The 14,894-nt window shown below is 46.5% G+C and overlaps 1 protein-coding gene across 2 annotated transcripts; it reads right to left on the bottom strand.

Moving 5' to 3' along the window:
• Positions 1–956: 956 nt before the first annotated feature.
• On the bottom strand, positions 957–14,278 carry LOC111970152 (leucine-rich repeat neuronal protein 1-like). 2 transcript variants are annotated; one of them, XM_023996696.2, is made up of 2 exons: positions 13,902–14,278; positions 957–4,174 (listed from the first exon to the last, which is right to left on the bottom strand). In XM_023996696.2, exon 2 carries the CDS (start codon positions 3,877–3,879, stop codon positions 1,753–1,755), a length of 2,127 nt encoding a protein of 708 aa, XP_023852464.1. In that variant the 5' UTR covers positions 3,880–4,174; positions 13,902–14,278; the 3' UTR covers positions 957–1,752. The 2 variants fall into 2 exon arrangements, with proteins under 2 accessions (XP_023852464.1, XP_023852463.1); XM_023996695.2 differs by having other exon boundaries at positions 13,751–14,278.
• Between the last annotated feature and the right edge of the window lie 616 nt (positions 14,279–14,894).

Here is a 14,894-nt window from a genome sequence, read left to right on the forward strand (position 1 = left end):
CATGGATGAAAAATATTACCAAAATGAGCTGCACTGGTCTTTTTCATTTCGATCTTTTACAGCTCAGTATTGACTATTATTCTCACACAGTAAAGTCATAACCCCTTGGTTAACACAGTTCTCTAATCTACTGCCTGTATGCAGTTCACAGAGCAATAAGACACCTTTCTAAACAGACAGAAGGGATTGATGGCACTCCGCTAATGCTTAAGACACATGCACACAACATCAACCCACCACATCCACAACCTCCTACTACCCTCCATCTGGTCATATCCATCTTCAGACCCCTCACGCCCTCTCCACAGGTATATTACTATTCTCTTTGAGCGATCCTGTTCCTCTGCACCGCTCTCCCCTGGCAGATTCATAGCAGTTTCTCTCAGCATGTTTGTAATGTGAGCGTTGTGAGAGGAATGATTTGGTCGGATCAGGAGGGAACAGTATATACACCATCTGTTGTCTCATGTTAACCATATTTCCCCGTGTCATGTGGTGTGAAGGTGGCATGTTGTACGATATTACCCCAGTTCCTTCACTGATTCCTTAAGCATTGATTGATGAGCTGGTAATATGGTGGAATAAAGTTATTATTCTCTCCCACTCTGATATAGCGTGCACACACTCACACACAAACACATGTAGAACAGAGCAGACAGCGGGGGGGTTAAGCCGACAGGATCTGTGCTCTCTGTATGGCTGATTAGACTCAGGGGAGTGGGCTCTGCCGCACAGTGTGAGTCTGAGCCGTGAAGCTCCATGCTGAGATACTGCTTATGGGCTGCTGCAGCACATTGGAGGTGAAGTGGAACCAGGTCCGCATGGAAAAATAACCAGAGCCAAGAGATCAGAGGTCAAACAGAGGTAAAAGGTCATGGTGCCTCATTACAATATGATTTATAGCGATTGAAGGACTATAATTAAGCAAACTGGTGAAATAAATGTACAACAACTGATTGAGAGACATTATTTATATAAAAAGATCAAAATGTTATTTATTTCAACTTCCTCATATACAACATTTTGTGTGATGAAATCACAACAAAAGTAAGTGGTCAGCGACAGATTCTAGCAGATAAGAAAGAAATAATTCAGAGTAAATAAAGCTACTACTGTACCTAGTAACTGCATGTTATCAAACATTCACATTTCTAGTGCTTTACAGAACATTTATCAGCAAACTAATTTCTATTTTATTCCCAATTAAAATTGAAAAAGAGTTTCAAATGATAGTTGATACAACATTACTGTACAATCGCTAACGTTATTCAGTAGACAGTATAACAAGTCTAATCCCCTTAGTCAGCTTTTAAATGAAGTCCATACAAACTCCTTTACATTTCAGTGCACAACAGATGACCTGTTTTACAAAAAGAGAGAGAAAAAACTATGTGATCTCAACCAACACTGCCAGAGGAACCTTTAACTAGACTAGTCGTCCCTGTTGCTGCGTTATCGACACTAAGAAAGTGGGTCCATGGCAACAAGCCAAAAGGCTGTGCTATCAAAAATTCACCATAAAGCAGATCAACTGAGACAACCTGGAAGCTAGACACAGCTGCCATCTTGGAATAGTCCAAACTATAAAAGAGAAATAGAGTCAAACAAAGGCGATACGCTATACTAATACAAATCCTGTCCTTATCACTCTGCTACTTATTAGCAAAGCTAAAAATAAAACATTTGCAACTATCTGATTTTTGCCCCCAAAATTGCAAAACTGTGTCTGTGTGCTGGGGGAGGGGCGCCCCCTCACCACATGTAGTAGCTGCGTGTGGTGTCCACGGGGGAGGGCTTGCTCTCTGCCCCGCCCTCCTTGTCCACCTCCCACAGGTTGATGAGGGGCGGGTAGAGCTCATTGAGGGGGATGGAGGAGGTCTTCTGCATGTACTTCTTCAGGGAGTGGTGATAGTTCTTCCTCTTCCAGCGCCGGGCCACGTACACCCCCACGGTGGCCAGGCTGAGGAAGGCAAGCATGGTGGCCATGACGACTAGCAGGGCGGCGCTAGGCCTCTGGCCCGACACGTCCAGGGCGAAGGTGTTGCTGCGCGTGGTCACGTTGACGCACGACTTGTGGGTCTGCAGGTGAATGTTGGACACAGTGAGGCACACCTCGTACTCGGTGGCCGGCTGCAGGTGGGTCAGGTTGTACTCGTGCACGTCGACGGGCACGCGTGCAGTGTAGGTGATGTGGGGGTTGTCAATCTTCATGGTGGCCGATGCCCACTTGAGGTTGGAGGTCATGACGTTGGAGTTGATCTTCCAGGAGACCAGAATGGAGTGGGACTCGGTCTGCTTGACGTAGATCTTCATCACCTCGGCGCTGTCCACCAGGGTGCCATTGACGCGGATGGTGGTGACGCGTGTGTCGGCGCCCTCTGTGTTCTGGGCTACGCAGGTGTAGCGACCTGAGTCCTCCACCTGGACGTGGGACAGTCGCAGGGTGCCCTCACTGCTCAGGTGGTAACGCTCCGACACCGTGTCCACCGTTATCTTGCTCCCCATAGGAGACACCCAGTATATCTCTGGCTCAGGCTCAGCCATAGCCCTGCAGTCCAGGCTGACACTCATGCCCAGCTCAAGGCTCAGGTGGCTGGGGAAGGTGTCGTGGGAGATGAAGGGCAGGCACTGCTCTGGGGAGTCCTGCAGCTTCACCTCTCTGACTCGCTGGCCCCGGAGCTCGGGCGGCGAGGTACACAGCATAGCCAGGGGCTCCATGAAGCGCACGCTGGTCCTGTTGGAGCTCATCCACTGGATGACACAGTCGCAGCGCAGTGGGTTGCTGTGCAGGCTGATCTCGCGGAGGTTGGGCAGCGCCTCCACGGTGTGCTGGTAGACAGAGTTGAGGGCATTGTTGTTTAGCATCAGGCTCTCCAGGGAGGACACGTCCCTGAAGGCCGTCCGGTGCACGTAGGACAGCTTGGGGTTGTTAGTGGCCTCCAGCTTGGTCAGCTCAGGCAGGTTGTCCAGGGCGTAACGGTCGATGGATACCAGGTCAGCCATGTTGTTGATACCAAGCTCCTTCAGACGCAGCATGTTCCTGAAGTCTCCCTCATGGATCTTGTGCACTGGGTTCTTGTTCAGGTCCAGGAACTTCAGGTTGGGCACTTTCTGCAGGGCCAGCTGGGGCACCCGGACCAGCTTGTTGTCGTAGAAGGATAGGCTCTCCAGGTTATCCAGGCCCACCAGAGCATTCCCAGGAATGTCAGTGAGGTCCATGCAGGCCAGGACCAGGCTCCTCAGGCTCCCCAGGGGCTTGAAGTTCATGTCCAGGATGCCAATGAGAGGGTTCTCTCCGATCATCAGGATCTCCAGGTTGGGCGTTGCCTCGAACCAGCGGTTGTCGATAACCCGGAGCCTGTTGGAGTTGAGGTGGAGGCGCAGCAGGCTATGCAGACCGGAGAACGCCCCAGGGGCGATGGTGCTGATCTGGTTGTGGTTGATGTAGAGCTCCTGTAAGTTGCTGAGGTCCTGCAGGCAGTGGTCAGGAAGCTGGCTAATCTGGTTCTCCTCCAGGTGAAGGGTGGTAAGCTGGTTCATGTTGGCCAGGCCCACAGCCTCCATTGTGCTGAAGTTGTTCTGGGACAGGTCCAGCTCCGTCAGGTTGAACAGGGCTTCTAGCTCCCCGCTGGTGTGGGCGATGGAGTTGCTCTGGAGCAGCAGCACCTGGGTGTCAGAAGACAGGTTAGAGGGGATGTGTGTCAGCCGCAGGTCGTTGCAGTCCACCGTGGCCGCCTCCCTGTAGGTGGACTGGGGGGTGAACCAGGGGCGCACCTCACACACACACAGCCGCGGGCACTCCCCGCCCCGCACCAGGGGCAAAAGCAGCCCCACACACAGCCATCCCAGCGGGGGCCAGAGGAGGGGGCTTGGAGCCATGTTGTCTGCTCTCTCTGTCTGGTCACACTGAACTTAGAGGAGAGGCAGGGTTCCTGAGGACAGACTGGAGGATAGGTGTGGGGTCATGGGCATCAGTGTCCTCCCTTTTCAGGCTTGTAGTGTTTTTTTTCTAGAGCTGCGGTCCATCCACAGTTAGTGTGAGAGTGCGAGCAGTCCGCGATGATTGCGAGTGTGTGTGCGTTTCAGAAGGGGGCCAGGGGATGTTCAGGGTTGTCCTCTTCCTCCACTCACGTGTTTTTCCTCTCTCTTTACTTCAGAATTCAGCAGAATAAGCCTGAAATACACAGAAACCAGGTCAGGTATTAGAGCTCTGCATTACATCGTTCCATTATCATCCCACAAACAGATGGTGATTTAGATAAAGAAGAGATATAGAGAGGGATACAGAAACAGGAAGAAGGAGAGAGAGAAAGGGTCTAGAGAGAGAGGGATTGAGAGTTCCTGGTGAGAGATAAAAGCCACAAAACCTGTCAGACAGTGAACTGCATTTCATAAAAAAATACCTGATATAGACAAGACTTTTATCCTAAATATGGGCATGAATTAATTACAAGTCCATATCTGCTACATACTGACAAGACAACATTTGTGTGAAACAGAGAGTAATACATTTATAGTAGTTAGCTGCTGACCTGGCTTCAAATACAATTTGAAATCATTAAGAATACTTTAACTGTTTGTTTGACCTTGCCTGTTATAATGGAACCAATAAAAAGTCCCAAAAGCTCAAACTCTGCCCCCCTGGCACTCCAGTCTGGCTAACTGTCTGGTTCTGTGGTTGGACCGAGAGATCTGACATCCTTTATAGTTTCACAGCAGAGGGTTAGAGTGGAGACAGCACCCAGCCTACACAGCACCAGTCTGCAGACTTCTTGGGGACTCATTTGACATGCCTAACAGGGCAGAATAAATCTGTGAAATTATTTTCTTTGCTGTGCTATTGTGCAGAGGTTAATTTCTGTCTTTAATGAGCTGTTACTCAGCCAGAGACTATTCAAAAACAGGTGAAAAAAGCAAACGCTGAGCATTCAAATGTAATTGAATCAGTCAGTGTCTTGGTAGTACAGGCAAAACCACTCAACCCCAATGCCAGCAGTCTGACTGCTCTGGCCTGTTAGTAGCAGGTCGCCTCTGAAAAATTAAAGTCAGTCAGAGGTTTCAGTGAAGTCATTTATCATATTGGTGTCCTAATTCTCCTCATTTTCAAATAAAATATGGATCATACTAAATGTTTACATACATTAACTGAGACAGATAGTCCTGCTGTTTTAACAGCTGGGTGAGTGAAGGGTAAACACACGAGTAAGTTGTAACCCATAATGTACTCCCAATGTATTGCATCCAACAACAAGCCTATAACATCTGAGTACACATTGTTTGCATATGGCTCACTATATTTGTGTATGCAGAAGTGCTGTCCTTTGTTCAGATAATATATAAGATTATGGTCCAGAATTTTAAGGTATGGGCAATTCCACAGTAACGGAGTGACACAGACTCTGAWTTTTCACTTTAAAATGTATGTCACAAAAATCAATGATTGTAAAGTGAAACCTTACAACTATATATACACAAGGACTACTTTTAACAATTTCCACTGAAAATGTACTTGAAGAACAGTGCAGATGCAAAGTTTGTTAACAGAATGACGGCACAAACTGTCATTCTGTTACCAAACTTTTCATCTGCACTGATCTTCAAGTAAATGTGTTTCTGTAAAAGTTTCAGTGGAAATTGTTAAAAGTAGTCCTTGTGCATATAGTTGTATGGTTTGTTTAAAAATCTGAGTCCCAGTGTCACTCTGTTACCGTGGAATGCCCGTATATGACAATGTATATTTGTAGAGATTGGTAGGCTAAATGTTTGATGCATATTTGATACGTATATTTGTCCCTATCTGAGGTCTATTGTGGATATGAACTCAGCTACTCTGATGTATTCTGTGTCTGTCTCTTCAGAGATTACCCACGTTTCTCTCTCCCAGGGGATTATCTGCGTATGCTACTGGCACAGTGACAGAGAGATACTTTTGGTGTGGTAGCAGCCAGCCAGAGTTCTCTGCTCTGACTATGAGCACATTACACAACACACCTAATCTATCAGGGCGGGCAGAGAAAGGAAAGCGCTCAGCTCGACTCTGCGCATTATCGTTAATGGTAGCTCTTGATTATGAGACACGTCTCTGGAAAGCGGTGGCAACACAGGCGGGTAGAAATGAGTCTTTTAATGAGCCTGAAGAAATCAATTAGAGGCCTGGAGCCTCTGTGCTGGGACGGTGTCAGCTCCGGGCCGGGCCCAGGGTGGTGGGTTGGATGTGGGGGAATGGGCAGTGCTGGGGCCAGGGTGGTGGGGTGGATGTGGGGGAATGGGCAGGGCTGGGGCCAGGGTGGTTGGGTGGATGTGGGGGAATTGGCAGGGCTGGGGCCAGGTGGGGTGGGTGGATGTGGGGGAGGCAGGGCGGGCAGGGTGGGGGTGGAGCGTGGGGGAATGGGCAGCAGCAGGGCGGGGCAGGTTGGATATGGGGGAATGGCAGGGTAGACTGGGGCCAAGGTGGGAGGTGGATGTGGGGGAAGGGGAGGGCTGGGGCCAGGGTGGGGATGGATGTGGGGAATGGGAAGGGCTGGGGCCAGGGTGGGGATGGATGTGGGGGAAAGGGCAGGGCTGGTGGGTCTAGCTCCAGAGGACAGGTAACATTCAGGAGCCTCTACCGCCGCTGGGATAGCTCCTCACATCAATTTCTGATGGGTCCCTGGCACCGCAGCATCCTCCCCAACACATTTATGAGGCCCAATTATGGAAATCCAACACAGCAGTTTATTCTTCCTCTCCGTTTAAACTGCCAATACTGGATCTATAAAATCTGTTAGGGGAAATATGTTTTTCCAAGATCTGTTTGGTGCTGTCAGTGATAAGGGTATTTCCACTGTAGCGGTGATATCCTCTGTGCCAGGAGTGTAGTGTTCTCTAAACAGGTGACACGTTAATGTATGTATGATGGTGATGAACTACCATGTATGATCTGCACATAATCAATGACTACGCCTTTCCTCTGCCCTGCCTGCCCTTCCTGGGGATATTCAAATCAGTGACAGGAGAAAATAACATTGCATTATCATAAACAGATAGGACAGTGATGAGCACAGGGCCCAGTGACTCCAATCCGTTTCAGCAAATCAAAAATGTTCTCACAAAAAAAACAAATCCATCTCCATCCAGGCCAATTAGTTTTCAATACTAGAGAAAAGGATGATTAAATCKCAGCCTTTTAGGCGAGGTGAAACACTTTGTATCTGTTCAGGCAGGATTCCAGTGGGTGGGTGTGTGTATATATACACAATACAGCTGAGGACGGCAATTTATCTCTTCAACCTGGAGGAATCAGTCTCCCATAACTGTCCCAGTGAGTGTGTACGGCAGGCCCTGCCGCTCTCGCACTGACAATAAACACCACCGTTCCTGCGCCTCCAGTCAGATACTAATAACACACCACATTTATCCCCATAAACACACTCAGTGCAGCCTGAAGACAGAGACGTGTGCGTGGGGATGTGTTTTGTTTCACATCAAAACCTGACAACCATGTCTCTGGATTTCTACTTTAGAGACAATAGTAACATAGAACAAGTTTAGCTAGATTTTTCTCCTTTTCTTCATGTGTGATTTCTCATCGACATTCAGTGCAAGCCTGGCAGAAACACCGAGCACAGGGATGTGTGACTGACACAAACTCGGCTTTGATTCATATTGCAGGTGTGGTATTTATAGTGTCTCTAAAAATACTTAGTTATGCAGAAAATAAAACAGCATGTCAGTCACTGTGTTTCATGTCTGCATATTTTAATCATGAACCAATGCATGATCAAAAGCCTATCTGCCATTACAACTTCTCAATTAGTTAACTTAGTCAGTGTGAGAGAAACTAGGTACTGGATACAATATAATGTGAGTATCCGGTGAGTATCCGGTTGGTATGGCTGTTACTGTAAGAAAATCCCCTACCTCTAAGATACTGTTCTAATAGCCACGATGATATATATAGTATCCAAGACTAATGGCATCCTCTCTGCAATGCCTCGGCCAATCAGAGCGCCATCTCAGTGATTTGTACACTGTGACTGAACTGTAACATCAAGGCTTTATATTTCCTCCTATTCCTCTTCTCAGGGCTCAGGGCCTGGGAATGGACAATAAGAGATCTGTCATCTCTCCCCCTCTATCCATCAACCTGTCTATCTATCAATCTGTTGGTCTGTCTGGCTATACACTGTATCTTTATATCCAGCCATCTATCAGGTCATATATTATGCCTCTCTCCCTTTCCTTCTCTTCTCTAAAATCGGAGGAGACAGGCGAGGTAATCGCTGTTTTCACACTGAGGCTATAAAAATCACACCTGGCACCAGGCTCCTGGAGTGCTGACAGCTCTGTGGGGGCTCGTATCCGGTTTGACCGACCGCTACCTCAGTGTGTGTGTATGTGTGTGTGTGCGTGCGCACGTGTCCATGGGCGCACGTGTGTGTATGTGTACATGCGCGTGTGTGCTTGCATGTGTGTGTGTGATGGGGGAAAAACGATTATGACAGGGGACACCTCCAATGGAAATTGTGAACAAACAAGGCCAGAGGTGCCCTCCCTCAGCATCAAAGCCCAGAGAGACTACCAGGCTGTCCATCGTGGCCTGAAGGCCTGAAAACAGAACACTCACTGTCAGTGATGAGTGTAATGAAAGTTGTCACACTAAACAAAATGACATTTCCCTCAGCCCACAGAGTGGTCTGAATGAAGGGAAACAGATGTTGCTATTTCATCCTCTCACTGACACAGCAGCACCAGGCACTGTTGACTTACACAGGGCCCCTTCCTATTAGCACTGCTGTTGATAGATACGGTTGCTAAAAGCTGTTTAATCCTGGATGGAAAAAACATTATCGCTGCAAATCCTACAAACTATCCATATCCTGATGGCAATCCTTCAGTCATTCCAAAAGTGTTGTCTGTCGTAGCCTTACCCGCTATAAAGTGAATGGGGGAAAAAATATATTTTTTACTCCCCCTGGTTTGAGTGAAACTCAAGTAACCAATAGATTGATGTTTCTGTTCCTGTGAAAGTGACCAAACTGCTTAAAGAGTAGAACAGTTATGGTGGGATTAAGGCTATAGTCTGCAAAAACATCCTATACTATATACAGTATATCCTGTTTATACTCATCATCTACAGGATGTACATAACAATGCCTCAGGAACAGACATAACAAGCATTGTTTTGGGCTTCCTGGCCAGTGACCCCTAGTCAGGTACAACACTTGTCTGAAGAGACCAAACTGCTTAACTCAGATACACAGAGATTCAGTGTTCACACATTGTTTGCACTTAACCCAGAACTACAACAAAGAGAAACACAGGTAGAGAAGAGGGATAAAGGGGAGAGTGTAGAGATATGTCTGCTTTTACACTCACCTATCATATCGCACTACACAGACGAATGCCTGTGTTACAGAAGGAGACCCAAAGCCCTGCATGAAGCCTAGTTTTATAGTGAGTGTGTTTGGTTGGCCCTGGCCCTTTGTGTGATAGCATGAGAGGTTTTGGTGGATCTGAGTTTCATTCCCTCCCTGACAAAGGCGATTTACATTTTTGTCATTATCCAATGTGACTTACAGGAGCAATTAGGGTTAAGTGATTTGCTCAAGGGCACATCGACAGATGTCTTCACCTAGTCGGCTCAGGGATTGGAACCAGCGAACTTTCAGTTCCTGGCCCAACCCTCTGAAACGCTGGGCTACCTGCCTCTTCATTCTGTCACATCCTTTATGTGCTTGAGTTTCTTAAAACACACAAGCACGCATGCACACGCACAGTATAGAAAAACATACACACACTCAGGCACCATGTACACACAAAAACACAAACACAGAGTGGCGAATGTTCACCCAGCTTAGTGCCTGCCCTTTGATAAAAACAGCCCTGGGGTTCAAAGGATAACACATGCAAGTAGAGCAAGATGTAATTTAGAGATATCATCAGCCCTGTCTTTTAATGCCAAGGCCTCATAAATACATGCATTACTCTATGTTCCCAGACAGCACAGGGACTAATGAAGCAGTAGGGCTCTCTGTCTGTGGCCACATAGAGCGCACTGATTTTGGAGAGGAGACTGAGAGACACCCTGTTTGGATGTCTGAACGGAGGTCTGGAAGTCTTAGACCCTTCATGAATGCTCTGTTTCCTGTCCTGCTGAGCTTTTCCTAACAGCATTAGGTTTCCTTGGGCTGAGTCCACTCTGCCAACGTAAGCCCTCACTGTTCCACAAAGACTTCAATAGCTAAAACCTTCTCAATTTTCAAATCGGGACACCAAAGTACACAAAGGCAACCACATGAATAAAAAACAAATGGCCAAATAGCTTTTTTCCATTGGAGTATGAATGAGTGTCTGTCTTCAGTATCCATTTTGCTCAGTGACTTAACCCTCGCTTTCCAGATGCTCTAACCAAGTGCCACTGGATGCTTCTGCCAAGAGGAAACTGGGTCTAATGACAACATGATAGCACCTTTTACAGGGAAGAATAATGTGTTTCTCCTCATTCATTTGTCCCTCTTCATTGGGTGTAAAATGTGAGCAGTGTTTCTCAAACAGTAGCCGCACTACCACTACAGGCTCCCTCACAATCTTGCCGTCACCATGGTGACCGGCTATGCCACCGGCATGTCTGTTTCATACCCAAATGAGGAGACAGCTGTGTGTGCCATTAGGCCACCGTAGAGCGAAAAGCGACAAGAACCACCGCTAGCACAAGACCACAACCATAAACATCCATATGACCAGATTAAACAACTGACACCGTCAAACGAAAAGGCTGATAATTGCTATACCAGCAGACAATGGCTCCACTATAGCGCAGCTGTGATCAGTCTACAGCTGCCAAAACAAGCAAAAAGAGACTGCTGTTGCCTAGTAGAGTCTACTGACTAGAGCTACCAATGCACAACAGCATGTATCCTTCCCAAACAACATCTATTACCGCTGCATCACAGTATATCACAATACAGCAACCACAGCCAAACCTAACATTCCATCACTATTATTAGTCTAGACGCAATGCTTCTAAATTACAGTTCCATACTGGAGCCCCCAGCCCACCATGTGCTGCTGACCGCCGGCCTGCCAGTCATGTGTGTACCTGATGGGCACGCCATGTCCTTGCTGCACTGGCTTGCCTGAGAGGTAGTCTGTTCCTGCTGCTTTGACCTGCTTGAGGCAGCCTGTTTTGTCTGCTTTGGCCTGTTTGAGAGACACTCTGTTCCTGCTGCATTGACCTGCCTGAGAGGCACCTGGTTTTGGCTGCTTTGGTCTGCCTGAGAGGCACCTGGTTTTGGCTGCTTTGGTCTGCCTGAGAGGCACCTGGTTTTGGCTGCTTTGGTCTGCCTGAGAGGCACCTGGTTTTGGCTGCTTTGGTCTGCCTGAGAGGTACCCTGTTTAGGCTGCTTTAACCTGCTTAAGAGGCAACCTGTTCGGGCTCCATTAGTATGCAGGCGTCTCGCTTCACATCACACAGGGCTTTGGTGCTAGAGGCAGAGCAGAGGAGGAGGAAATGTTTCTGTTCAGTCAGAGAGAAGAAGAAGCGGGAGAGGACAATCTTGTATGTTTCAGTAGCTGAAGCCAATTCCTAACGCAACAGAGATGGTGCTGACATTAACTATTTCTCTCTCTCACGCACATGCACACACACACACACACACACTTTGGCAAAGTCCTTTAACACTGCAGCAATATAGAGACTCAAGTCCAATAACTCAAGGGATGCCCCATGTGGGACAAAGCATAAAAATCTCTCAGAATAATGCCCATTCATTCATTCCCTACCCAGAAATTAGATGGGTAGAGTTAGACAAACAGCTGCCTCAATCAGAAACGTCTTTACAAAAACCTCACAATGGGGGGATGTGTTTCCCTCACCCCTCAGCTCGCAGTCACAATGGGAGAGGGTCGAGCTGGAGCACCCAAGTCGCCCACAGCCTTCCCCCCTCAAACACCCCACTGACCTCCAAAACTAGAGCGCACAGTGCAGTCAGTCCCAGGCTCTCTTAATGGGTCTCGGCGACTTGTGAACACACACATGCGTGTGCACGCACACACACACCGTGTTAAACACATCTTTGTGTTGGCTAGTTCTCACGACTCCTGAACTACTGGCAGAGGACACTGCTTTGTGTGTGGGGGTTGGGGTGGGGGAACTCACTGCCTGTGCCATGCCTTCCTAAAGCGGGTTATACCTAACCWCTTCCCCCCTCCTCCCTCACTACTCTGGCTAGAGTACATCCATATATGTCCGCGTTTGCAGAGTTTTCCCAAGACAAGGCTCCGGTTTAGTTGGCAAGCCCAAAGAGCACAGTAGTGAATAACAGGATTATTTAAATCAACTGTGTCTCGGCCAGTGAACTTTGCACATTTCCATATCAGGCAAAATTTTATCAAATTACAGAAACTGCAATTCCTTGAAAACAAAAAGCCTTAACAACTGAAACACAAAACCCTGCTTAACTGTTATGTTGATTGCCTCTGTAGGACTATTCATCATGAAAACACTACACAAACATTATGACATTCAAGTTCAAACCAAGTATGATCCAGCGCTCAAACAAATCCTCCACATTACCAAGACTTGACTTGTGTAGGTTTGATTGAATGAGACACTCAAAGCATCTTGGATCTGTGGCTTCAGCTTCCGAGAGCGCAGTAACAGGTGCCACTGTCGCGCAACAGCTGCAGTAACAAAGCCGACAAGGATGAGGAACCAACTTTTACAAAGGTGACCCAAAACAATGTCCCTACCATGTCACCGCCCCTACCAGCTCTCACCCCCAACGTATCTTGAACAACCCATTGTCTTTTTGTTTTCCTCCGAAAACTTATTGTCAAATTCCTCCACAGAGCAGTCGAGACATCTGCCAACATCATTCCCTTACCAAGACAAATGAATATGATGGGACACTAGAGACCTTAGCTGTCAYTCAACTGTTTTAACTGCTCTCCCTGTGCACATGTGTGATGTTGCACTTTGGGATTGTTACATTGTAGACTCTCATCCTCAAGCACATGAGGACGAGAGAATGGGGGAATAAAAACACATCTGGGATACACAATGGAATTCAGTGCTCCTTTCACTTCAGAACGGTGAGATAAGTCGTTTCAGGACAGTTGCAGCTTACTTTGAATCATTTAGGAATAAAACACACTAATTCTAGAATGACACTCTTTGGTCCAAAGTACAGTGTGTCAGGAATATGGGTGACATCATGGCAAATGTTTTTTTTGCATGTTTTTCTGCTGTTGTTTATAAACGCGGTTTTATTGGTTTATTGCAGCCTACTGTGTGAGTGCACGTTTGTCAGTGTGTCATCCCTCTCAGAAAAAAATCCATATGAATTCGCATTCTCAATCGATAGAAATGAATTATAGGCACACATACTGTATATCAGACTACAGCCTGCGTATTATTGGCCACATGTGGGCTACTGAATGCGGATCACAGTGCCCTTGCAAATCCAATGGTTGCACTGATGCTGTAGCTACCCTACCCTTTGAGCAACGAAATGAAATTCAGCCAGCTTCAAAAATAGAAACATGTACGGCCACGGTTCTGTTGAGTTAAATAACAAACAGCTTAGACTACATATTTTATTTAAAATACTAATTGTGCTGCCACCACCCCAAATTGTCRATCTCTGCCAATTAAGTTATCTGTTTATATTCAAAAGCTAAGAACGCAATTCTTAATAATTGACTTGTTTCTGAATATTTAAATTGGAGCATATTATAAATGAAAATGAGTTAACGTTATTGGTCTCACCTTAGCGTTTTAGCATCCAGCGGAATGCCTCTCCACACACACAGACTCCGATGCTCCAGGAAAATAATAGTAAATTTGAGCGCTATGTCTTGAAAGATAATATTAAGCCTGCTATATCTATGGAAAATAAATAATATAACATTTAACTTACAAAGCGATGTCTATATTCAGAGAGGACACATTTTATTCTCTTCAGGAGCCGTTTTTTTCTGTCCTCTGTGCTTCTGCCGCGGCTGACTGTAGAACACTAAAAACCTCGCCACTGGTAACCCTGCCTTGAGCTCGCGATTCTCTTGCCCTCCTCCAAATCAACATGCAGGGATCACCTGGCGCTGACCAGCGCAGCAAGGCTAGTCAGCTGATTTCAAACGCGCGATTGTTCGCGTGGCAGTCCTTGTCACTGGTGCTCGCTCAACTAGTCCACCTCACCATCTGCTCGAGTTCTGCTGTGATGCCAACAAAAGCCGCGGCGGCCAGAAGCTCGCCGTGGGAAAAACGAAGCGTGGATGAGGTTGGCAGGCCAAGGAATAAAAGGGTTTCCTGAGTGTCCAATAGAAATGTTCAACGCTCCCCCTCGTGTCATTGTTTGGACGTTCCAGAGTGGTCTTTGTCTGAAAGTTTCCAATGCTAGGTGACGTGGGTCCATGTCCATGACCCCTCAAGTCAACTAATCGAATCCAAAAACACCCTACATTTACATAATGACCGTGTGAAAGGTTTGGTAGCATAGTACTGGGTTTCTGGATTTGACAGAGGTGAAAGTCTAGGATGTGGCAGTATTCTTATTTCACACACACACACAATCGAATAACAAATCAAATGAATTCAAATTTTAATGGTCGCTTACATATATTTTGCAGATGTTATCACAGGTGCAACGAAATGCTTATGTTTCTAACTCCAACAATGCAGTAATACCTAACAATGCAAAATAATACACACAAATCCCCAAAATATAAATAAATTAAGAAATATCAGAAAGCGCAATGTCAGAGTCCAGAATATAAATATGTACAGTACCAGGGTTTTAATTTATTTTGTACTTTTTTCTGCATTGTAGAATAATAGTTAAGATATCAAAACTATGAAATAACACATATGGAATGATATAGTAACCAGAAAAGTGTTAAACAAATATAATTAT

Source organism: Salvelinus sp. IW2-2015, linkage group LG11, assembly GCF_002910315.2.
Source record: "Salvelinus sp. IW2-2015 linkage group LG11, ASM291031v2, whole genome shotgun sequence".
In the NCBI taxonomy this organism is placed as follows: Eukaryota; Metazoa; Chordata; class Actinopteri; order Salmoniformes; family Salmonidae; genus Salvelinus; species Salvelinus sp. IW2-2015.